This window comes from Lathyrus oleraceus, chromosome 3 (assembly GCF_024323335.1).
Source record: "Lathyrus oleraceus cultivar Zhongwan6 chromosome 3, CAAS_Psat_ZW6_1.0, whole genome shotgun sequence".
NCBI lineage: Eukaryota > Viridiplantae > Streptophyta > Magnoliopsida > Fabales > Fabaceae > Lathyrus > Lathyrus oleraceus.
The window spans coordinates 344,407,992-344,434,380 of NC_066581.1; the positions used below are offsets into that span (position 1 = coordinate 344,407,992).

Genomic DNA, 26,389 nt, shown 5'->3' on the forward strand with positions numbered 1-26,389 from the left:
TTGCCATGTCATGTAAGCATCTTTGTCACACTATTATACATGTGGCGTGCCACATTATCCTCTGCCAACGGATTTTTTATTAACGAGTTGTGTGAAATTTTTTAAAGATAGTTTGGATTGATTGTATGGCTAATTGAATATGTAGTGGCCAATGATAATGGTTTGACGATTTTTATATTTATTATAAGATAGAAGATGAGTTTTTTTTCAAGGTAATCAATTTTTATATTTATTATATTGTTTTGATTTGTATGGACAATGTAGATTATGTGAAATTGAGAAAAGGTGGAAGTGGAAAAAAAGGTTAATGAGGAAGTGTAATGTATAAGAAAACTTGCTTAGATTTATTTTATCTACTGATCAATTGAGAACTAAGCAATAAATGAGAAAATGATAAAATTTCAAAATAAAAAATTTAGTACCAATAAATGAGTGTTCCTTCTACAAAGACTTTTATAATAATCAAATCCGAACACATAATAATAAACTCATAATACATTCTAAGTTTCAGACATCTAAGTAAAGAAAGATAATATAAAAACTAGTTCATGGGACTAAGGTATTTTGTTTACAGGGGAGCAGGAGCAAATGCAACATGAATGTCCTCCGACACAGAAGAATCTGGTCCCGGCGCAGCTCCAGAGCTCACAAGCTCGACCATAGTCCGGCGAGGGTTGGTCTTTTGCATCTCACATAGGTCAGGCAAAAACACACCTGCACAATATCAAATCAAACTTCATTTATTGAATAATCGATATATTTGATCTATTTTTTATTTATAATAATGATCATAAGAAGTACAAAAGCAATATTCAATTACAAAATGTTTTCCTACAAGAAAAAGAACCTTTATTTATTTTTTTGTTTAAGAAAAATGGTTATGTTAATGTTTGATTATACTTAAAGTTAAAGTGTTAGACAGTAAGGTATCTTGATGCTTTCATAATGAAAAGTGAATATTAATAAACATTGCCATGTATTTAAGCAAAACAAATTTCTTGTGACATGAAACCTTATGTTTTTTTTTCTTTAATATATGCAACCAAAAAATTATGACAAAGAGAATTGACTAAACATCCTTATTATGATGAAATTTCAACCATGATTCATTATTATTTGTTAGTTAAGAAACATTCTTGGAAGTTGAAAGGTTTTTTAAATAAAGACGGCAACATTTAGTTTTATACTATACTCACTAAGGTCTAATAATTTGAATTGTTCAAAATAAGACAAAAAGGAATAACACATCATGAAATGAAATGCATCTCACTTTTTCAAAATGTATGAATTTGACTATTTTTATTCATTTTGAAACAGTCAAATAATGTAAATGCAATTTTCCTTCTATTCCACTTTCCATTTAGCATCCAAACCTAGTCTCTCAAATTAACTTTTAAATATAATTAAAAGAATTGATTTAATCATTTACTCAGCTGAATTAACTTTATTGTTTTCATGTGATTAATCAAGTGTCTGCGTGCGCGATATATAATTTTTTTTCGTAACAAAAAAAGTGAAAAATTTCTTACCTTCTCCAGCAGCCAAATTGTAGTAAAGATCAACAATGTTGTGACAATTTTGGAAACAAGATGGTGAACAAAGTTTAGCTGTGAATTGTGACTCAAGCAATGCATCTGAAGAAATTCCAACAAAATTTCTTTCAACTCCACAAGCTTTCACACATTGATCCGTCTCTATGTATCCTGCCATTCTCTCCACCACAACTTCTGATGTCGTGCATTGATATTCTACGCCACCATCCGCGGCCTTCTCCGTCTCTAACAAACACCGTTTCCCCGAAGAAGCTATTGAGAAAGAACATAGATCCGTTTGCAACTCCTCACACACAATTTCAGCTGTAAAATCAAGATTGAGAATATTAAAGAAATATTACAATATATAAATTTAAAATTTTAAAGTAAAAAAAGTTGCATTAGTATTCTTACCGAAAGATGCATGAATAAAAAGGGAAGAAAAGAACATAATCAATGGTAATTTAGACATGGTTTAAAATTATGCCTATTTAAAGATCTTTGTATAGTTTATCAGGAGTTATGGAATTGAATGAGAAAAAAAATGAGAAATGTGTATAGAAGTGATGTTAAGAAACTATATGGAAAAGGTATCAAATACTATATGGCTATATATAGGTAGGAAATGTAACAAAGTGCCTCTAATGACGCGTTAAGAATTATGATTGCTGCTTAATAAGTTATCTTACGGTCCACTCATTCATTTTTTCTTGAATAAATATTAATATAACCATTTTTTGTGAGACATAAATTGACTTTGGACAATTATAGGTAAGTTTCCATGATTGATTAAGTCAAAAATAAAACTCTAAGAGAGTTAATGAAATACAGATGGCTGATTATTATTTTAATATATTGTAGAGTAAGTTTACTAGTATTTCTATGACAATGTATAATTTTTATTTTTAATTTCTTGTCTCTAGAAGGCCACGAGTAGGAGAGGTTTAGAAAGCCCCACAAGTATGGTAGAAATAGGTAAGACCGTTGATAGGTGTCTATATGCATAGCATGCATCAAACTTAGACTACGATAGATATTTAATTTTTGGCTTAATTATTTTTATGGTAATTAAGGCTATGTTTGTGTATTATAAAATGAATGAACCATAGCAGATGAAATGTAGTAGAATAAAGTGGAGAAAACAGAGAAAATAAATTGTATAATATTGTTTAGATATTTTATGATGTAATTTTCTTTTTATGGTAAGTGATGGAATAAATGAAATATATTTTATTATATTATATTTTATTTTATTTTATTCTATGTTATCATTTGAAAGAATCTGGAACCGGGAACATCATGAATCTGAGATACTATTACAGTTATGTAAGACTCCAATTTTGACCCTAAGATCCATCATGATATTTTATCATATGTATTGGCATTGGGATCACACCTTAGCATTCTCTTTACCCCTCATTTATTGGATTTGCATTGGGAGAGATCACCAAACACATTTTTTATTGTATCATACTTTGTTTTTCATTACTCACTAACCAAAATACCAAAAATATATCAATGTATAGTTTGTTGCTTTTGTAGGAAGTGTGTATGCTCACCTATGTTCCATCAAGCTCATATCTAGGGTTTAAGACCCTCAATGCAAGGAGCACAATCAAGAATTGATTTACATTGGTTCTAAGCATCATATATGGATCCCCATGATCTTCACATATCATTTGATCAAGAAATCATCAAGAATTTGAAGTTTGTTTGCCTTTGAAACCCTAATTCATCTGCGTATCTTGTGTGACTTCCTCAACAAGTTTCTTCAACAATTGATCAAATATTTCAAAGGATACTTCACATTATATCATATTATGCATATATGATCCTCCATGAGTCCCAAAAGTCAAGAGAATGTCAAGCTAGCAAGATGGTTCATGGTGGTTGACTAGAGAAAGTCAACTAGTCAAAACTGGGGTTCCCTAGACCCTATCTCCTACAATTTTGTCATATGAAAATGATTCCAAGAGAAACTTTACTCAAAATGACATTCCAAACAACTTTCATATTGAAGTCAAGAGCTAATTTTTCTTGGAAAGTCATTTTTTATGGTGAATGATTATAGGTCATTTTGTCTAAACCCTAGTTTGGAAGTCAACTTCCCAAGACCACAATTTGCTCAATTTTTATGATATGAAGGCCATTCAAATTCCATGATCCAATTTAAGATGTCTACTTAAACTTTGTTGTTTGGAGGAAGTTCAAATTCAACTTTCAAATGCATGTGTCAAGAGGAAACATTATAGGTCCTTTTGGACCATTACCATTGAACAAGTGATTTTCCTCAACTTCTAAAATGCATATCTCCTTTATGCCAAATCAAAATAAGGTCAAATTTGTTACCACATTGAATATATTTGAAATATCTACAACTTTTATGAAGGAACTTTTCTCATTTGAAGTCCATAGAAAAAGTTATTCAAGGTGGAAGAAGTGAACATTTGACTTGGGACTTAGAAAATTTTCAAATATGTTTGATTTCCCAAACTTCCAACTCAAAATCCATCATGATCCAAGCTTCAAATAAAAAATTGTTCAACATCAAAGTTGTTACCCTTGATCTCACCTTTCCAAAAAGTCCAAGATCATCTCATTTGGCCAAAGGATAGAGGACTTGCACATGGGTGCAATATGAAGAACCATTTGGATTATTTCCACTTCCACTTTTCATACACGATTGCATGGCCTAACAACATGATTTCAGCATGATTCTCACTCATTTTTGGACCTGATTACATCACTTGATGGGCCTATCACACACCCATGCAAGCATGCAAAGGGAATTTCTCATTTTTGCCAAATTTGGAAGTGTGTAGAAATGAATCTCTTTGGCTATAAATACAACCTTCATTGTTCAGAGTTAAGGACTTCATGCCCAAGCTTTGAACCTGAAATCCTAAACCCTCACCATTGAAGGATAATCTTGAAGGTTTTCTTTGAAAATCGAGTTTCAAATCTCCATTTGTTTTGAGATTGAAACTCCAAGAGTCTAGACCTTTTCTTTATCCTAATCACTTCCAACAAGCATCTGAAGCAAGGCCAAGCACAATTGGAATCAAGATCGTGCCAGTTTGAAGCTCCATTGAAGGTGAATTTTCAGAATTTTCTTCTCTTCGATTCTCCCTTAATTCTTCACCATTCTTTGTGATTTTTGGTTTTCTGAAGTCCTATCAATGTAGGCAAGAAGATTGAGTTGCTTTGCGGTCAAATTGAAGCAACTCAATTCATGATCCTCAAAATTCAAATCCCTGTATCTTTTTATATACTTGGAATTCGAGAAAATTGAGGCCAGATTCGAGCTCTTGAGCATTTTTTTTCTTTGAATCCATGTCCTTGTTTTTTATTTTGGCGATGGTTGATGGTGGACCAGTCCGGTGAGGTCCACCGGAGAAGAAGACCGGAGCCCTAGCTCCGGTGATGTGTTGTCACACATCTCAGCCACAGGATCCATGTGAAATATTTTAATCTCGTCCCTTGCTATTGATTACCAAGCCTGCAACACGTTTAACTCAGGTACTTGTGGAATGCGCGCTTCTGGCCATCAGATCTGCCACCTCAATTAATGAGGGAGATCTGATGGCCCTTGTTTTTTTGATTTTTTGATTTTTATGTTTAACCCCTTTATTTTAATTAATTCATATTAATTTCATTTTTAATCCAAAAAATATGGGACTTTCACCAAAAATCTTTAAATATTTTTATTTTTCATTTTCTAAATTAAAATTATTTTTTGGAATAATTTTGATATTTGTTATGAATTAATTGTTTTTGTACATATTTTAATTGTTTAAAAATACTTATGAGTTTTCAAAAATTATGAATTTTTTTGTCTAAGGTCCTTTGATCTTGTTTAACTTAGGATAAATCTCTTGGCCATTTATTTGGTGTTTTGAAGAGGTTTTAGGTTTTGACCAAACTAAATTTAATTTTAATGCATTTTTTATTTGATTTTTGATTGATTAATTGCGTAGAAATTATGTTGAGCCATTTTTATTGACTTGTGAAGTTTGACTACTTGTTTGGGCCTTGGTCAAGGTTGATTTGAATTTTGTTGAGTTAAAATCATTGGATTTAAGGGATTGATGAAGTGTACATTTCATCTCCCAAAATGAATGAATGATTTTAATTTGATAAAATTCCTCCCATGACCAATTTGTGTTTCCCTCATCTCCCTTACCTCTTCATCTTCAATCCCATTTTTTACCATCCCTACCATTGACCAATGAAGTCTCAATATCCTAAGGCTAATCGGTTCATCAATAACCTTGTGTTAGATGAACCAATACAAGTATGGATGAGATAGGTCCATCCTTTGATCTTTTTCTTTTTTGTGTGTGGTATGTTTTAGGAGTATGGTTCATTATACCATATCTCTAACATGCATTAACACCAAAAAAATTATTGCCCGACCTCAGATAGTTGTGACTTCTACATAAGTCCAATTACGATTGCTTAACATAGAGCTAAATTTTGACCCAAAGGCATAGCATTCTAGTAAGTGAGATTGTAAGTCTCCCCCCTTTCATGGTATTGTGTGGAAACTTGGCATTTTTCCCGTCCTTTGGAAGATGTCTTGGTTCAAGGATCCATGCTTGTGAATAGAGGGTTGAGTGTTCTCCAAAGAATGACTTAATCAATTGAAAAGCAAAACTCCACTAACATCTAATCAACTAACATTTGACTAAACTTTTATTATTCTTGCTTTTATTTTCAATTCATCTATATTATGCAATTTAAATTCAAGTCATTTATCATTTCATTTGTCATTTACATATCATTTAACTTGTTTATATTTATGTCATTTTCACTTTGCTCACTTGAGCCATATCTTGTGATTGTATATATTTGTTTGTGTATTTTATTTGTGTTTGTGGTCTTAGGACCTTAAAAAACTTAATAAATAACAAAAACCTTAAAAAATGTTTGTGTGGACTGTTAGATTTGATCTGAGCTTTTGGACTTAGAATTGGGCAACATTCCCTATGCAAAAGGACTTGGCCAATGCCAACATTTCTGAGACCAAGCTATTGTGATTTGAGCTTTCATCTGATGCAAGTATTGAGATCCACATGAATTCATCTGCTACATGGTCTTGATGTAACTGTTACTTTGAACCTGTGTCTAATGCCTTATTATGAGCTAATCGAGAAGTATGTCATCTGATACATGAGAAGATAAAGAAGATTGTTAGCTATGGATTTTTCTGCTTGGATGTGGCTATATTTATTTGATACCTCTCCATATTGCTAATTGCTTGTTGGTATTGCTTGATTCAAAGTCCAAAGGGAAAGTGGGTTTTCTATATGACATTCTTGTCTGTTGGATTGCATCCCATCGGTCAGATCTTTTCAACTCTTAACTTTTAATTTTATGCTTATGATTAGTCTCTTCATCTCCTCCCACTTCTTAAATTTTAAAATCTCTCCCCCCATTTAAAAAATCTTCTTGGCTTGTGATTTCGAAACACAGACTTTATTGCAAATTAGAAACTTTGGCCTTATGTCATTGCATTTTTAAACTGTTTTCTTAATCAAATTTGTAAATAAATCTAATCATATTGAACTAAAATTTCAAAAGACAAAAAGAACTAACACTCATTCAAAATCTTTTAGGCTCCTTTGTGCCTCTTTTAAATTTAATTTTTGATTAAAAGAAATCCACTCATTTTGAAATTTATACCACAAACTGCGAGATTTTGATCCCTCATTTTTATGTTGGTGCGTAGGCACAAGTCCGAAGGTCTTGTCAAACACAAAATATGATTAATGCATTATTTTCTCATCCCCACACTCTATTTATTGCAAACATCTTTTATACCAAAAATACATACACACATAAAATGGGCTCCCTAGGAGTACCTAAGACACTTTGGGTGCTAACACCTTCCCTCTGTGTAACCAACCCCCTTACCTGTAATGTAATACCACGTATTTCCTTAAATACCTAAATTCCTATTAATTGAGACCAACTGAGTTCCTATGTGCTCTTAAAGTTGTCGATTGGGATAAATAGAGTAGGTAGTGAGTTCAGGTTGACTTAATTAATATTAATTGGGACTGACCTTTTATTAATTGGGACATTTTGGTAACACTAATAATGGGTCAATAGCTCTGGTAGAACAAATATTACAAGTATGGTGCTACTTGAGATATTTGTTACTACCTGTAACCACTTACTAACCACATATATTAATCATGGCCACTTGTTTATGACCTTTGACCCACTCACCACCACATGTTTGTATCTCATACTACCTACCATAAGCCACTTCATTTCTCAATGCATCAGAAAGGATAAGTAGAGAGAAAGGGAAAGATAAAACAAGAGAAAAACAAGGCAGTGGAGAAGAATAAGGAAAGCTTGGAAAGATCAAGAGTTTGGAACCAACACCGTCATCTTCATCCTCATCTCATCTTCCACAACTTCTCCTCTTCAATTTCTTGAGGCGGGTTCTAGTTAGAAACCCTAGATTTCTAGAGGATTAGGATTGTAGAATGTTAGACAAATCATGAAAATACATGTTATATTATGAACATTTTCTTGCTCTTGTTGATTACCATGAACATGTGCCTTGTTGTGTTCTTATAATTGTTATGATAACATGATTTGTTATGGTTATGGTGAAATAATTGGTTGTGATTATGACCTTGAAATCATTGTGATTGTGAGCTTGGAATACTTGATTTATATGTGTATAAGAACATGTATTATGATGGGTTTTATTGGAAGAAGAAGTGGTATTTTGTTAGAAATGGTAAAACAGAGGAAAATGGTGTTTGTGAAGTGAAATGTGAAAATGTGAGTGGACCAATCGATTGGTCTCTATCATCAATCGATTGAGAACCCTTTGTTTTGCAGAAAAAATGAGATTTTTATAGGACCAATCGATTAACACTGTATTACAATCAATTGCACAAACTTGTTGTATATGAACAGTGGAAAATTTTAGCAGGACCAATCGATTGACACTCAGAAAACTTTGAAAAACAGAAAGGTGAGAGGAACCAATCGATTGGGCTTCCCCAACCAATTGATTGACTTAAGTTAAAAACTTCAAAATCCATTTCTTAAGTGTTTCTAAATGCATTCTTCCATCCATTAATCAATTGTGATGCTATGCTTATGTTGAATACATATTAATGCTGAAAATTACATGATGAATCTAGTGATTTAACCTAGGATTGAAATTAGGTCTTGAGTTAGGTTTGCAACCTAGATAATACGAGAGTACGGTATTCATTCGTACGACGCTTATGTGGAGGTCGTGGATGAACTTTTGCCATGATTGAGAATGAGACGCATTGTATGGAACATGCCATGTTATTACTTGTGTATTGTGGTGAATGAAGTCACATGTGATTGATGAATTTTGTTATGGTTTGTGGAACCGATGAGTTATGAAACCGATCATGTATTCAGAATGTGTATTTTTTGTGACGGTGCACATCTTTATTTGGGATACTTAAATGAGTAAGCATTGGGATGTGAGACCGATGATTCGAGCCTCAATTGGGTTTGAACCCCAACCATGGCGGACATGGGGGAAAGGTGGACACCTAGGTGGATTATAGTCCCATACGGTGAAAGATACCCTAGGTGGGTTAGAGTCCCATATGGGTGACGGTCGCTTGAACTGGGGATTAAGCCTCATAGAGGACCCGATATCCACCGCGAAAGTCGAATCATACGAGCATGCATGAACCGGGCCTGGCTTAAACGTAAGTCCGTTCGGGAATTGATGCGTCGTGATCTGAATAATGATCGTGGTTGAGTTATGAGAACTCAGATGCATGTTGCCATACATTATGAGTTAGTTTCCCCATCGCTCAAGTCTTCGTTCCCTTGTTGACTTAAGTTGGATATGAGTTGAATATTGATTAGAAAACCCTGTAGAGCTGAGTGGACCCATAAGATAGGGAACCCACTGATATTATTATCTCACCCCATGTTGTTGATTATTTTTCAGGTGGTTCTGAGCAGGTGAAGGGTAAGGGAAAGATAGAGTATATCTTGCTTACCTGGTGAGTGATGGCTTTTCTTTCCGCTGTGTAGATATTTTCGAGATCATTGTCTAATGATCTAGATCAGTAGTTTTATTTTGGGCACTTTTGTTTACATTTTGTGCCATGTTGTATTTATTTTGGGCATGTATATGTATATATACATTGTGCTTCTATGCGCTTATGTATTTCAGTACCAGTTTTACACTATGTATAATATGTATTCTAGACATATATTATATGTGGGTGTTACAGTTGGTACCAGAGCAGGTCGTATCCTCGACCTAGCCATGAAATATTATAAGTATTTCTTTATGCCTCATATGTGGGTTGTCATCATCGTCCTTGGTGTTATATTCATAGTATTGAGCCTGATCAACTTAATCCTATTTATATGACATTAGGGATCATGACTGGCAGGCACAGAGGTCGCGGTAGATCCAGAACTCAGAGTTCAGACTCTGAACCACCAAGTGGTAGTGAAGGTTTTCAATGGCCTCAGTTTGTGCAATAGATGCAGCAGCAACATAATCAATTCATGCAACAGATGATGCAGCAGTGGAATGGTGGTTTGTATCCTCAAGGGGTTCCATAAGAAGCTACAGGTGGTAGTTTCTGAGATTTCTTTCACATGAATCCTCCTGGGTTTCATGGTGGATTAAATCCTGTGGAGGCTTATGGGGGGACACCCAACATGGAAAGAGTGTTCCCAACCCGTGTAGGGGTGCAAAGACAATGTAGTGTGACTGAGAATAATTTGAGAAGGGTTCAAGAAGAAGTTGATCAGTATGGATTTGGCCAGATGAACCAGGGAGGACCAAGTCATCAGTTTAGGCCTAGACCTCGACCCTTCAAAAGAAGGCAGGTGCAACCTGCAAAACCTAACCATCCTCTAAAATGTCAAGTATGTAGGAAGTCTCATTCTGGAAGATGTGCTAGAAGTGGAATTAGGTGTTTTACTTGTCAGAGGGAGGGACGCATGTCTAGGGAATGTCCTCAGAATAAGGTCCGGATGCAGGGAAAGAGTACCGATCAGGTTTATATGTTGGGCGCAAAGGAGGCTAAGAGCAACAATGCCTTAATTGTTGGTACGTGTCTCGTCAATAATCATCCTTGTTTTATATTGTTTGATTGTGGGGAGACACACTCTTTTGTATCAATTCATTACTTGAAGCATCTTGGCTTGCAAGAAATTCCATTGTCTCCTCCTATGGTGGTTACTACCTCCATGGGTGATGTAGTTGAGACACCATTGATTTGTGAAAATCGTTTGCCCTCGGTGAATGGTAGAATTTTCCAGATTGATCTTATTTGTTTACCACTTAAGAAGGTTGATGTGGTTTTGGGGATGGATTGGATTTCCGCCAATTCGGTTTTTATTGGATGTGAAGAGAAGTTGATTATCATTCCATCTAGTGGAGCTGCTCCAAAAGATGTGATAACCACTATCTTGAAAGGTATGGTTGGCATGGTTAATTTCTTAGTTGAGAATGAAAAGTCAGTTCTCTTGGTTCTTACCAAGGAATCTAGCGATAATCTGAGTGTTACCCAAATCCTTGTTGTTTGTGAATTTCCGGAAGTTTTTTCCCGAGGATCTCACCTCTCTTCCTCCTAAAAGGGAAGTGGAATTCTCTATTGATCTGATACCTGGGACGACTCCAATCTCCGTTTCTCCGTATCGCATGGCGCCGCTAGAGTTGAGAGAGTTGAAGAATCAATTGGAAGAGTTGTTAACCTAGCATTTTATCCGACCTAGTGTCTCACCATGAGAAGCTCTAGTATTATTAGTAAAGAAGAAGGACGGTAGTATGCGGTTGTGTATTGATTATCGCCAGTTGAATAAAGTCACCATTAAGAATAAATATCCTCTGCCAAGGATAGACGATTTGTTAGATCAGTTGAAAGGAGCCTGTGTGTTCTCGAAGATTGATTTACGATCGGGCTATCATCAAATAAGAGTTAAGAGTTCGGATGTACCAAAGACCGCATTTAGAACCCGATATGGCCATTATGAGTTTCTTGTAATGTTGTTTGGTGTAACAAATGCCCCAGCTATTTTCATGGACTACATGAATCAGATATTTCAACCTTACTTGGACCAGTTCGTGGTGATCTTTATTGATGACATTCTTATTTACTCCCGTACTCCTCAAGAGCAAGGAGAACACTTAAGGATCATTCTGTCAGTACTGCAAGAGAAGCAACTTTTGCCAAGTTAAGTAAGTGTGAATTTTTGATGAATAAAGTGAGGTTTCTTGGTCATGTAATATCTCAAGGAGGAGTATAAGTGGATCCATCTAAAGTTGAGACAGTTATTAATTGGGAAAGACCGAAGAATGCTTCTGAAGTCAGAAGTTTCTTAGGTTTGGTAGGTTACTATCGAAGGTTTATAAAGGGGTTTTTGCAAATAGCATTACCAATGACTAGACTTACCCGAAAGGAAATTTCTTTCAAATGGGATTCGAAATGTGAGAAGAGTTTTATGAGTTTGAAGGAGAAGCTAACAACTGCTCATGTTTTAGTTATCCCTGATCCTAGTAAACCTTATGAAGTATTTTGTGATGCCTCTAAGAAAGGATTAGGAGGGGTGTTAATGCAGAGTGGTCAGATTGTAGCCTATGCCTCTCGTCAGTTGAAGCCTCATGAAGAGAACTATCTGACTCATAATCTTGAACTGGTTGTTGTTGGCTTTGTATTGGAAGTTTGGCGACATTACTTGTATGAAGTGCATTTTTAGATGTTTAGTGATCATAAGAGTTTGACTTACTTATTTGATCAGAAAGAGTTAAATATGAGACAAGGGAGATGGATGGAGTATTTGAAGGACTTTGATTGTGAGCTTAAGTATCACTCAGGGAAGGCGAATAATGCCTTAAGTCGGAAAGAGATACATAAAGCTGAGTTGATGATGTTAGAATACGCATTGTTGGAAAAGTTTTGAGATCTTAATCTTCAGTTTAGTTGGACGCATGATGGTGTGATAATGGGAAATTTTAATGTTATTTCTAACCTAAGGGAAGAGATTCGACAAGGACAAATGATAGATGAGAAGTTGCAAGAGATGTCAATTCAACCAGGTTTCGTTCAGTCACCGGATGGAGTCGTTCTATTTAATCAAAGGATTTGTATTCCAAATGATGCCGAACTGAAAAGAAAAGTATTGGAGGAAGCTCATAAAGGGGCGTTTACTATACATCCAGGTTCCTTGAAGATGTATCAAGACTTGAAGAAGGACTATTGGTGGCCTGGAATGAAAAGGGATATCGCAGAGTATGTGTCGGAATGCATTGTATGCCAACAGGTAAAGATCGAACATCAGAAGCCAGGTGGTTTATTGCGGCCTTTAAAGATTCCAGTTTGGAAATGGGATAGTATTTCAATGGATTTTGCAGTAGGGTTACCTTGGACCCAAGGTGGTTATGATTCAATTTGGGTGATTGTGGATCGGTTAACTAAGTTCGTGCACTTTTTAGCCGTGAAGACTACTTACAAGGCAAGTCATCTTGCACGGTTGTTCCTTACAGAAATTGTTAGGTTGCATGGTGTTCCAACTAGCATTGGGTCCGATAGAGACCCAAAGTTTACTTCAAGGTTTTGGAAAGCATTCCAATAAGCTATGGGATCGAGATTGTGTTTGAGTACTTCTAATCATCCTCAGACGGATGGTCAGACTGAACGGACAATACAGACACTGGAAGATATTTTAAGAGCTTGTGTACTTGAAATTAGAGGGAATTGGAAGGAGCTTTTACCATTGATTGAATTCGCATATAACAATAGTTATCATGCAAGTATTGGGATGGCTCCTTATGAAGCCTTGTATGGACGAAAATGTAGAATACCTCTATGTTGGACAGAAGCCGGTGAACAAAGGATCTTAGGACCGGAGATTATTCAAGAGACTACTGAAAAGATAAGGATGGTCCGTGATAGGATGAAGAAGGCACAAGATCGCCAAAAAAGATATGCAGATCACAGGAGAAGACCATTGGAATTTGATAAAGGTGACCGTGTATTTTTGAAGGTGACTCCGAGGTTGAGACTGAAAGGACCATTTAAGTCATGGAAGCTAAGTCTGAGATACATAGGGCCATACCAGATTATAGATAGGATTGGATAAGTAGCTTACCGATTTGCTTTACCACCTTCTCTATCAGAAATGCATGATGTTTTTCACGTATCTTAACTCCGGAAGTTCATTCCAGATTCTCTTCAGCCTATTTTTCCAAATTCAATAGAAGTAGAAGCATATATGACTTTTGAACCTCACCAAGTTGCATTGCAGGATGAGAAGTTAAGGTATTAAGGAATAAGGAGATTCCTCTCGTTAAGGTTCAGTGGGATGAATCACATCCGGGCGATGCTACCTGGGAACTGGAGACAGAAATGCGAGAAGCTTACCCTCCTCTCTTCCAGGTAATATTTAAATTCGAGGACAAATTTTTATTTAAGGGGGGGGGGGAGGATGTAATACCCCATATTTCCTTAATACCTAAATTCCTATTAATTGAGACCAATTGAGTTCCTATGTGCTCTAAAAGTTGCCGATTGGGATAAATAGAGTAGGTAGTGAGTTCAGGTTGACTTAATTAATATTAATTGGGACTGACCTTTAATTAATCGGGACATTTTGGTAACACTAATAATGGGTCAATAGCTCTGGTAGAACAAATATTACAAGTATGGTGCTACTTGAGATATTTGTTACTACCTGTAACCACTTACTAACCACATATATTAATCATGGCACTTTGTTTATGACCTTTGACCCACTCACCACCACATGTTTGTATCTCATACTACCTACCATAAGCCACTTCATTTCTTAATGCATCAGAAAGGCTAAGTAGAGAGAAAGGGAAAGATAGAAGAAGAGAAAAACAAGGCTAGTGGAGAAGAAGAAGAAGGAAAGCTTGGAAAGATCAAGAGTTTGGAACCAACACCATCATATTCATCCTCTTCTCATCTTCCACAACTTACCCTTTTCAATTTCTTGAGGTGGGTTCTAGTTAGAAACCCTATATTTCTAGAGGATTAGGGTTGTAGAATGTTAGACAAAGCATGAAAATCCATGCTATATTATGAGCATTTTCTTGCACTTTTTGATTACCATGAACATATGCCCTGTTGTGTTCTTATAATTGTTATGATAACATGATTTGTTATGGTTGTGGTGAAATAATTGGTTGTGATTATGACCTTGAAATCATTGTGATTATGAGCTTGGAATACTTGATTTATATGTGTATAAAACATGTATTATGATGGGTTTTGTTGGAAGAAGAAGTGGTATTTTGTTAGAAATGGTAAAACAGAGGAAAATGGTGTCTGTGAAGTGAAATGTGAAAATGTGAGTGGACCAATCAATTGGTCTCTGTCATCAATCGATTGACAACCCTTTGTTTTGTAGAAAAAATGAGATTTTTACAGGACCAATCGATTGACATTCAACAAACTTTGAAAAACAGAAAGGTGAGAGGAACCAATTGATTGGGCTTCCCCAACCAATTGATTGACTTAAGTTAAAAACTTCAAAATCCATTTCTTAAGTGTTTCTAAATGCATTCTTCCATCCATTAATCAATTGTGATGATATGCTTATGTTGAATACATACTAATGGTGAAAATTACATGATGAATCTAGTGAGTTAACCTAGGATTGAAATTAGGTCGTGAGTTAGGTTTACAACCTAGATAATACGAGAATACCGTATTAATTCGTACGATGCTTATATGGAGGTCATGGATGAACTGTTGCCATGATTGAGAATGAGGCGCATTGTATGGAACATGCCATGTTATTACTTATGTATTGTGGTGAATGAAGCCACCTGTGATTGATGAATTTTGTTATGGTTCGTGGAACCGATGAGTTGTGAAACCAATCATGTATTCAGAATGTGTATTTTCTGTGATGGTGCACATCTCTATTTGGGATGCTTAAATGAGTAAGCATTGGGATGTGAGATCGATGATTCGAGCCTCAATTGGGTTTGAGCCCCAACCATGGCAGACATGGGGGAAAGGTGGACACCTAGGTGGATTATAGTCCCATGCGGTGAAAGATACCCTAGGTGAGTTAGAGTCCCATACGGGTGACGGTCGCTTGAACTGGGGATTAAGCCTCATAGAGGACCCGATATCCACCGCGAAAGTCGAATCATACGAGCATGCATGAACCGGGCTTGGCTTAGACGTAAGTCCGTTCGGGAATTGATGCGTCGTGATCTGAATAATGATTGTGGTTGAGTTATGAGAACTCAGATGCATGTTGCCATACATTGCGAGTTAGTTTCCCCATTGCTCAAGTCTTCGTTCCCTTATTGACTTGAGTTGGATATGAGTTGAATATTGAATAGAAAACCCTGTAGAGTCGAGTGGACCCATAAGACAGGGAACCCACTGAGGTTATTATCTCACCCCATGTTGTTGATTATTTTTCAGGTGGTTCTGAGCAGGTGAAGGGTAATGGCAAGATAGAGTGATGTCTTGCTTACCTGATGACTAATGGCTTTTCTTTCCGCTGTGTAGATATTTTTGAGATCATTGTCTAATGATCTAGATCAGTAGTTTTATTTTAGGCACTTTTGTGTACATTTTGCGCTATGTTGTATTTATTTTGGGCATGTATCTGTATACGTACATTGTGTTGCTAGGCGCTTATGTATTTCAGTACCAGTTTTACACTATGTATAATATGTATTCTAGACATATATTATATGTGGGTGTTACATGTAATCTATGGCATTTTATTAGTTTTTATTTGAAAACTTCTTATCTTTGGGTTTTGTTCGTACTTTTCCCTTTTCCTTTGGAAACAATAAAAGCGCGGTGGTGACTCTGGTTTTATTGATGTTAAGTTTATCCATAGCTTAATGATCATGAATTTACCAGTACAAGTTAATCATTCTATGTTTCCTTTATATTTTTTCAAGCAAGAAAATTTATCCTGCCAATGTATGAATTATCAAAACTCATTTTTAATGAATAATAGAGGTAGTGTAGTGCTAGGTTCCCTTACAAGGGTCGGGTTTTTACCAAGGCACCCTATCATCTTGATTTACTGGCTCAGTGTTTTTGTAATATGTTACAGGTTTTGCTGGAACTTCAGTGAAATATCCTTTCCGCCTTATTAGATAATATTTTAATGAACTTTCAATGAAGGATGATTGTCGCATTATCGATTAATATCTTATTGGAGCTTCACTGAAGAATCCTTGTTACCTTATCGGGAAATATTTTATTGGACCTTCACTAAAGGATTTTTTCCATATTATCAGGAAATATTTTGATGGACCTTCACTGAAAGATCCCTGCCACCTTATCGGGTAATATCTTGTTAAACCTTCACAAAAGGATCCTTGCCTCCTTATCAATAAATATTTTGCTGGAACTTCATTAATGAATAATTGTTTCCTTATCAGGAAATATCTTGTGGAACCTTCACTGAAGGATCCTTATCGCCTTACCTGACAATATTTTGTTGCATCTTCACTAAAGGATCCTTACCGCCTTATCAAAAAATATATTATTGGACCTTAATTGAATTATTCTTGATGCCTTATCAAACAATTTCACTTAGACCTTCACTGAAGGATCCTTGTTTCCTTATCGAGAAATATCTTATTGAACCTTCACTAAAGAATCATTTCCTCTTTATGACGAAATATCTTGTTGGACCTTCATTAAAGTGACACTTTATCAAGAAATATCTTTTTAGACCTTCCCACAAGGTTCCTTCCCTCCTTGTTAAGAAAATTTGTCGGATCCCAAGAGGAGAGTCCTTACCGCCTTATTAGGCTATCAATACTCAGCCTTTTCAAGGAGCTGTCAATTCCTTAATTGGTCACTCGTTCTACATCCAATGGGGAACACATCCCAAGAATATAACTTTATTCTACAAATAGTAAAATTTGAGAAATATATAAAATAAAGTGCTTGAAGGTGTGAACATTTCATTAAAACCCAAAAGGGTGTGATTATAAAGGGGCCCTACAAGGGGAAGAAATACAATTATCCAAAGACAAGACTATAAATAGAACAAATCTTAAGGGTTATACGAGGATGGTTCTCCCTTTTACTGAACATTCATTTCCTTGTGTGCTGAAGTAGACTTCTAAGAGAGAATATTCTCAACCTTAATAGGGAATATTTCCTCCTTGGTAACACATGTCACCTTCTGATCAAGCTTATCCTCCTCATTCACCAACTAATCTCCCTTTATAACCTTAAAAAGACCAAGGTCGCTCAAGGATAGAGAAGGCCACATGCGCTTTAGCCTTCTCAAATAAATCATCTACATTTTTGACCATTTCATCCTTATATTCTAAAAGAGCCTCCCTCAGCTTCTTCTTACAAAGGATCACCGCTTGGAGAGAGTTCTTTGAATTTTTTATCTCACTTTCTACCTGGGTGAGTTTCTCAACAATTTTCTTGGCATCCTAATATTTAATTTTCTAAGAATCTTTTGGCTCATTTAGAGAGTGGGTCGTCTCATCATTCTCATCAACTATGTACCTTTGTGATTCTTCAACCTTAATGAATGCCTTCTTAGTTATGTTTAGTTTAGTCTTCATCTCAATAACAAACTTGTTTGTCTGGCTATAGGCGTCATGCATTTGGAATTCCAACATTATGACCCTTAGCATATGGGTCTCCACCAAGTTAGACATATGCTTGGAATCTAGTTGACTCACCATCATCTGATCATTGGTGATATCAACAACAAAGTTGAAGTCATCCCCTACACATAGCTTTTGGAGTCAAAATTCTCGGTCCAAAGGGAGGGCGTCGATGTTCCCTTTGAAGAAAACTCAGAGGCGTCTACCATTATGGGTGATCCTTTGCAATCTTCACCATCATCATCCTCTAAAACGACATTTTTTGGAAGTTAAACACTTTTGTTTTTCAAGATCTGGGCAGGGAAGGAAACCACTTCAACCTCTCTCGGCTTGAGAGTCTTGATAGGCTATGGAGAAAGGATTGTCGTCCCCTTTACTTTCCTTTTTATGCCCTTAATCAAGAGACAACCAGAATGGATTTCAAGGTCATCAAACCACTTTTTGCTCGTCCTACCTTCTTCTTCGTGTGACGAGTTTTCCACTCGGCAACATTCTTAGGAGTCGTTCTCTCCGCAAAAAGAAAATGAACATTAGATAGATAAAAAAACCTGGTCAGAAACAACTAAATAAAAACCAAACTTATGCAAATACTCATTAAATTTTCTTCTTATAATGAACACAATGTTTGAGTTACACCATTTTCCAAGAGCTCATAATGGTGAATGCTTCCAATATATCAACGACTTCCATCTCTGTGACAATAAAATAACCATGGTTTAAGTCTTTTATGGCACTGGGTCGCTGGTCCATTACTAAGGGAAATAATTGTCGTTGTCATCCCCGAATATTACCATGGATGTTCTATCTCTCCCCCTCACCCTCAATAAAATTTCCTTCTAATTCTTGAAGTTGTTTGAGTGAGGGGATTAAGAGGACCCTCCCCGACAAGACGCCCAAGGTCACCTAGCCTCCTTTGGTCACCATCATAGTACTCTACAAGGAAACTAAGGCGATCACAAATTATCTCCACAACTGCAAATAATACATTTTATGACAATGTTTTCACCTCGCTCAACAAAAACCTGAGGTATAATTCCTGAACGCATCAAGTTTTTTTTATCTTAAAAAAATATCATTTATTCTATCGGTTCTTGTAAATAACCGAGGGGTAAACAAATTCATGATACATGCTTTGAATCCAAACAAGTGCAGTTTATGTTTTTATTTTAATAAAACGGGCGTCTTTCTTTTTATTTTAGTTTTATTTAAATATTGATTACTCTATTCCTTTGGTTATTTTAATAACTGAGGGGTGTGATACCAAATTTTAACTATAAAAGGATTTGTTCACTTAGTAGAACCATAAACCTAACTTATATACGGTCACTCCATACTCATAAACATCATTATATGGATTGCAAGAGAGAAAAATAATTTGAACAAAATATTTTTTTGTTTTTGCAATCTATCTCGCATAATGGTGTTGTTGTTATTATTGGTGTTTTTGTAGTTGCTTCCACCTTTTGCCAATGCTGAATGATAAAATAAAATATTGTTATATTTTTTAATAACTTTCCAGTGTTGTCACTCAAATAAAACATTATATAATATACTGCTTTCTTCGGTTGACAACGTTAAGAAATTAATTCTCAATCAGACTGCAATTTTGTTATTTCACAAAACAAGCTCTTGAAAAATTTGTTTAGAATATAGTCATTTGTTTGATTATTGCAACACACAAAGAAATTGATAAATGGTAAAAAAAAATTAAAAAGGAAACAATACATGTTACTTTCGATTTTTATATATTCACCATTACTTTTTGCAATAGAAGTAATCTATTACTCGATGGTTTTTAAAATCGAAGGGAAAACTCCATATTTTATTTAATTTTTTATTTTAAAAAGAAAACACATTTTACCTCAGCTTTTAAACACAGCCGAAAGGGAAAGTAAGCGAGTTTAATGTGTTTTTTATCATCCATAAATAAATCTTTGTTGTTCATTTATATAGGATCAACGCTCTTGACACTGCCATCACATTAATCCACAAGTAATATTAGTGATTTGCGTGAAGCCGTTATAATAGTAATTGAGAATACGAATGCCACAATATATATCTCAATCATATACCGTCTGAGTCATAAACATTGGTAATGAAAATATTAGGAGGAATGACAAAAATGAAACTTAAAGGAGCCTAAAAATAGTCTTTATAAAATATTGGTTCAATGTTTGTGTTCTTTACAAAATCTTTTTTCTTTATACATGATAAATTAGTTTCTTTATCTAACATTTGTTTAATTTTATATATCTAAATCAATTGAATGAGAAGCCATTAATAATATACTCCAATATAAGGAATGCAAAATATTCTAGTATTTGATGTTCACCAAGATTCAGAAAGATAATGATAAAGTTTTAGGATTCTTCTTCAAAATTGTACTTGTAGGTTTTAACAAAAATAATGTCAAATTATTAAAATTAATTTGTATTCCAATGAAAATTTAATATATATGAATATTTGTAAATAATATATATATTTGATTGTATTTAGATATGTATTTGATTTAAATATTTATTTAAATAATTATTTAAGGTGTAACACTATTTTATTATTAAAGTTAAATAATTATTTAAGGTGTGACATTATTTTATTATTAAAGTTAAATAATTATTTTGTTGGGATATTTAATTTTAGAAATTTGTCTAGTGGTATTAAATCAAGACACAAAAAGTGAAAAGTCAGAAATTAATATAGCTTATTATTATTATTATTACCGTTATTATTATAATTATTACTGTCATTATGATTATTATTATTATGACTAGCGTCCAAACAGGCACTCCATGCCCGTTTGTCCGTTTTTTTTATTGCGCTAACGCGTGAAAATATTAACCGTTTCTCTTTTTATAAGTTAGATTTTAATATAAATTATTTATATGATGAAATATATGGTATTTACTCAGATACATATTAAATTTTGTTTGCAATGTAATATTTTTTGTATTAAATTTTGTTTGAAGTGACGTTATTCAACCCGTTTTTTTCAAACAAATCAATAATGTGAGTGGAATAATTTGGTGATTTGGAATACTGTATTATGAAAAAAGAAAATAGGCGACACAAAAATTAAGTTTTGTCTTTATATATTGTTATAGATTGTTCAAAACCATAAGAAGATTTAGATAAAATAAGAAAAAAATGTTTCTCACCATTTATTAAGCAAATAAACATAAACTTTAAAAGAGAGATATTAAGTGACATTGTTGCTTAATATGAAGGTCAACCATATAATCAAAATCAGAACTCTCTCTCTCTTTTTTTTCTGTCTTGTGCATCATATAAAAATCAATAAACAACGCGTGTATTTGGTTATTAAACTATTCGTATGTACGCTTGTAATGTTATTTTGAAAGCGAATTTGTAAACAATTATGAAAGTAACACAATAATCTCCCACGATACTTGTTAATTCAAAAAACAATCTTTTGAAAAGATTAAAAAAAAAATATATATATAAGAAAGAAAAAAGATGACTTACTTTCTTGCCTTTATCTCTCTCGTACACATTAACATCTCCATCATGTTAAAAACTAAGATTTTCAATAAAACTTTAAATTATAGTTTTCACTTATTATACGCATAATCCATTCTTACTCTCTTTTTTCAATTCAATTGAAATGAAGTGGTTTTTCATGACAACAATTTGTAAAAGACGGTATATTTGAGAGAGTTGTTTTGGAAAATTAATGAGAGTAGTTATAGATGCAATTACAGTTTTTTTATATAAAATAAAGTCAAATAAAATTAAAGAAACAAAATAAAAATGTATAAATAAAAAATAAAAAGTTTCATAACAAAAATATTCAAAAATAATCGCACAATTGGGCAAAACTTTCAATGCAATTTAGGTGATAGAATTACTTCAATAGACAAAAAAAAATAGGCCAAAAATTAATCAATGAAAGTAAATTGTTTTAAAAATAATATAAATTCATTAATGCTCTCTATTAAATGACAATAGGAAACATTATTGTTTCTTTTAATCAATCTTGTGGCAACATAATGCACTGTTTTTTTTACTCAAATTTCTTTCTCAATTTTTTTTTCTATTTTTGTTTACTTCTCATCTCTGATGCAACAACAACACTCTTTTTCTCTATTATTGATGAATAGAATACAAACTATATGAAATAACATGATTAAATAAATAGAAGAGATAAGACATGATAATATAACAACCATTTTTTCTTACACAAACTACATGAAATACCATGATTAAATAAGAAGAAGAGATAACATGATTAAACTGCATGAAACTATTATACTTACACATCATTCTTTTTTGATATGTAACTATCATCTTTTCTTTTTTGTTAAATGATGGTGACTACTAAGAACCAAGAGTAGTTTACATAGTTTTCTTTGTCCACAATTTGCTTTGTCTTGTATTTTTTCCTTTTGCTTCTCTCTTTATTTTGAATTTTTTCTTTCTAAATAAGTTATGTTGTTCACCTGTTAGTTTTTTTGACCACCCGTTCTTATCCTATTCGTAAAGCTTTTATTTAATTTTAAATTTTAAATTGAGTTTTTAACCACCCATTCTTATCCTATCCGTAAAGCCTTTATTTAATTTTAAATTTTAAATTGAGTGAAAGTTTTGTTTTTGTAACCAACACATATTAAGGGTAAACTTGAAAGAGAAAATAAAACATTCCAAAAGTATGTATCCTCTTTATATATAGGTATAGATTATTATTATTATTATATTATGGGAAGGGAGAGAAAAAAGGGGTATGTGGTATGGTAAAAATAAATAAATAAATAAAAAGATACAGAGAAAAGAAAAGGGGCAGGAAAAAAAACATTTTCTGAACACGGAAGAAACGTGAAGAATTGGGATACACAACGAATTTGTGAAGAAGACATATTTCGAGATAAGGGGAAAATTTCTTTACTAATAGGTGCTTATGGACAGTCAGGATAGTGAGGGGTCTTTACCATGCTATCTCTGCATTTTTACTATACATGGTTTATGGCCTTGTTTGTAACCAAATGAGTTTTGCCTCAAACCCCCGAGGTCACTGATTATATGAATATATTTACATGTGAATTATGACCTTTGGGGTTTGGTATATAATTTTGTTGTGGCGATTAATATATATATATATATATATATATATATATATATATATATATATATATATATATATATATATATATATATATATATATATATATTATATATATATATTATTGGGGATGGTTAGGATTGTTTAAGGATATGAATGAATTGAATTAATAGAAGGAACTCATTTTCCTTAATTTCATGTATATTATTTACTTTAGAAAAACAATATTGGGATACGCCTGCTGACAAACACAGTAAAATACGGAGAATAAAATTGTAATATGTTACCATTATAACCGTTAGTTTTAGAATTTATCATATTTGGATTACTGAATATTCCGTAAAATTGGAATGATATTATATATATATATATATATATATATATATATATATATATATATATATATATATATATATATATATATATATATATATATATATATATATATATATATATATATCGAAATTCTGGTATCAGATATGAGATGTCGAAGGTAATGTCACGACACTAATATCTGAACAATATAAACATGATAAAAGATAAAGAACAGTAATACAAGTGACACAAGCAATTGTTAACCCAGTTCGGTGCAAACTCACCTACGTCTGGGGGCTACCAAGCCAGGAAGGAAATCCACTAAACAGAATTAGTTCAAAGACTCTCAGTAAACAACTCCAAGTTACAGTCTTTTCACTTAATCTCTACCCGTGTGACTTCTATCTAAGAACTCTTAGATATGAGATCATACTCACTCCCCCTCAATCACAGTAGTGATGCAAAAACAAATATTATAATGAAAGAAGACACTCTTCAAGAACACATACTTGATCTTGCTTAAAAGCTTCAACCAAGTAAACACACACTCATGCTTCAAAGCTTATAGTGGACAAATTATAACTCAAAAGTCAGTCCAATTCAATCATCTAAGGATGAATGAATGACTCACAATACACACGACCACACAAGACTGAAACCCTTATTCTCTCTCACTATTTCTTTCATTATTTCTTGTGTGTTAAAACTAGGTTTTCCATGCCCTTTATATAAAAGTGTTTGACTGGGCTTGGACATCATAAAACCCTAAAACTATTTTTCATTTGTATCTTCTTATGACAGCTGATCATATCCTGTTGGAAAATAAATAAATCTGGTTTTAATTACTAATTGAATGACGCATTCAATCATCACATCAATCACACATAGATTAGCATAAAAAAGCGCAATCACACAATACATAACATTCAGACTAAATGTTTTGTATACAAATGTCTTGACATTGGGTCTGACATCTCAGTAAAATCCTGCACATTCACATTTTAAACACCCTGCAGGAACCTGTTATCTCATGTCAAGACAACACTAGTGACAACTTGTGAAAACTCTAGGTTTTACCAAAATTGATGCCAACACATAGAACCAACAAACTCCCCCTTTGGAAAATTTTGGCTAAAACATACATCAGATCATTTATTTCACAAGAGAAAAATCACAGTATCAGTTTAGCAGCAGAAGTAATAAAACACACATTACTAGCTAAGATAGCAACTAGTAAACACATATTAAACACACATGCGCTTGTGCTTCTCCTCCCCCTCAGTCTGCTCAACACAGACATAACATTTTTCCTCTTTATCATCACCTGTAACATACACCTCCTCATATAACATCACCTGTAACATATACCTCCCCATCTGACATCACCTTCAACATCACATGTACTAAACAGATTATCTCCAACATACATCATCTTCAACATCATCTGTCATCTGTTTATAGTATAGCATAGCTAATTTAGCTACTTCTCCCCCTTTTTAGCCAAAAGAGACCAAAGAGACAAAATAAATGTCTATTAGTCAAACAGAATGTCACACAGAATGTCAAAGCAGATTGTTAAGTGTTACAGATCCCAGAACACACACAACTATACAAGCTGAGATAAAAATCCAGAAAAACCAAAAAGAACCCAAAAATACATCAAGGTAGCAGAACATGACTACCAAAAGAAACACCAGAACATCCATCACAGCACACCATCAGAAAAGTGGGGGACAACTTCAACAAAACTAGTCAGAGGAGCTTGCATCTTCATTAGCATCAGAACCAGAACTGCCGCTTGATTCATCTTTAGATTCATACCTCTCACTAGAGGTTTGGGTTTCTATTTCCTTGGCCTGTCCAAAATTATCTCTATCAGCTTGCTCCAAGATTTCAATCAGAGCCTCCAAAGCTTCCTTCCTGGCTTTAGCTACCCTTATCCCTGTATCCAATTCTCTACAAGTTTCTTTCAGTTCAGCAATAAGACCACCTTTTGAGGTTGGCCTCTTCGTAGTAGATATCATGACAATGTCTTCGACATGACTGCCTTCAAACAACTTGTAATGAACTGATAGATGAGGTTTTCTTTTACTAGGAAGATCATTTGTGCTCAGAGTTCCAAGTTGCTGGCTCAGGATAATCCCACAAATCATTGAGGGAAAAGCTATGGGCAGCTTCACTGCATTTGTAGAAGCATGTTTGACAATTTGTTCAAACATAAATATACCATAATCAAATTTCAACTTGGTTCCAACAGCAAAGATGATTCTTCCAAGGGCATTTGAAATTGTAGAGATGTGATTGGTAGGCACCCAATTTGCTGACCCTATCTTGTACAGAATAGCATATTTCACAATCAGCTTCCCAACAGGGAGATGCTTCTTACTAGGCCACTCCTTGACCTATCTTTCAATTATTTCCCTACAGACCTCATTGTCTGTGGCTTCCAGTTCACATGCACCTTCTGTTCCTCTTCCTAGAAACTTATTAATCACGGTTGGAGAAAAAGTGATACACATCCCTCTTACAAACACTTTACAAAACTCCTTGCTGTTTTTATCAGCAATGTCTTCAGGGATGTTAACCATAAATTCTTTCACCAGTCCTTCATAACACTGAGATAACCCATCAACAGTTTTCATTAATCCAGCAGTTTTAATAAGGTCCATGACCTCTTTGACCTCCACAGCATCCTTGCCCAATTCTCTCTCCACCGCCACCCTTCTTTGGATTACAAACTTCCATTTTGCTGCTCCATCTTTAAGATGGAAAGAAATATTGTCCAGGTGTACAGCAACAACTTTTATAGGGGATTTCCTAACAGTTGTCCTCTTGACAGGG

At 34.1% G+C, this 26,389-nt stretch overlaps 2 protein-coding genes across 2 annotated transcripts; one reads left to right on the plus strand and one right to left on the minus strand.

Annotated features, from left to right (window-relative positions):
• Nucleotides 1-395: 395 nt before the first annotated feature.
• Nucleotides 396-2,173, minus strand: LOC127127562 (uncharacterized). Its single transcript, XM_051056771.1, has 3 exons — nucleotides 1,947-2,173; nucleotides 1,530-1,856; nucleotides 396-714 (listed from the first exon to the last, which is right to left on the minus strand). Exons 1-3 carry the CDS (start codon nucleotides 2,002-2,004, stop codon nucleotides 569-571), a joined length of 531 nt encoding a protein of 176 aa, XP_050912728.1. The 5' UTR covers nucleotides 2,005-2,173; the 3' UTR covers nucleotides 396-568.
• Nucleotides 2,174-10,169: 7,996 nt separating this feature from the next.
• Nucleotides 10,170-11,153, plus strand: LOC127131209 (uncharacterized). Its single transcript, XM_051060142.1, has one exon. It carries the CDS (start codon nucleotides 10,170-10,172, stop codon nucleotides 11,151-11,153), a length of 984 nt encoding a protein of 327 aa, XP_050916099.1.
• Nucleotides 11,154-26,389: the final 15,236 nt, after the last annotated feature.

What these genes read in the sequence shown, in the direction of transcription:
- LOC127127562 (XM_051056771.1), bottom strand. Translation starts at nt 2,004, where the DNA reads ATGTCTAAATTACCATTGATTATGTTCTTTTCTTCCCTTTTTATTCAT. An exon ending in TTTTATTCATGCATCTTTCG is followed by an intron (nt 1,857 to 1,946) that starts GTAAGAATACTA and finishes TTGATTTTACAG; the next exon opens with CTGAAATTGTGTGTGAGGAG. An exon ending in CAATTTGGCTGCTGGAGAAG is followed by an intron (nt 715 to 1,529) that starts GTAAGAAATTTT and finishes GATATTGTGCAG; the next exon opens with GTGTGTTTTTGCCTGACCTA.
- LOC127131209 (XM_051060142.1), top strand. Translation starts at nt 10,170, where the DNA reads ATGAATCCTCCTGGGTTTCATGGTGGATTAAATCCTGTGGAGGCTTAT.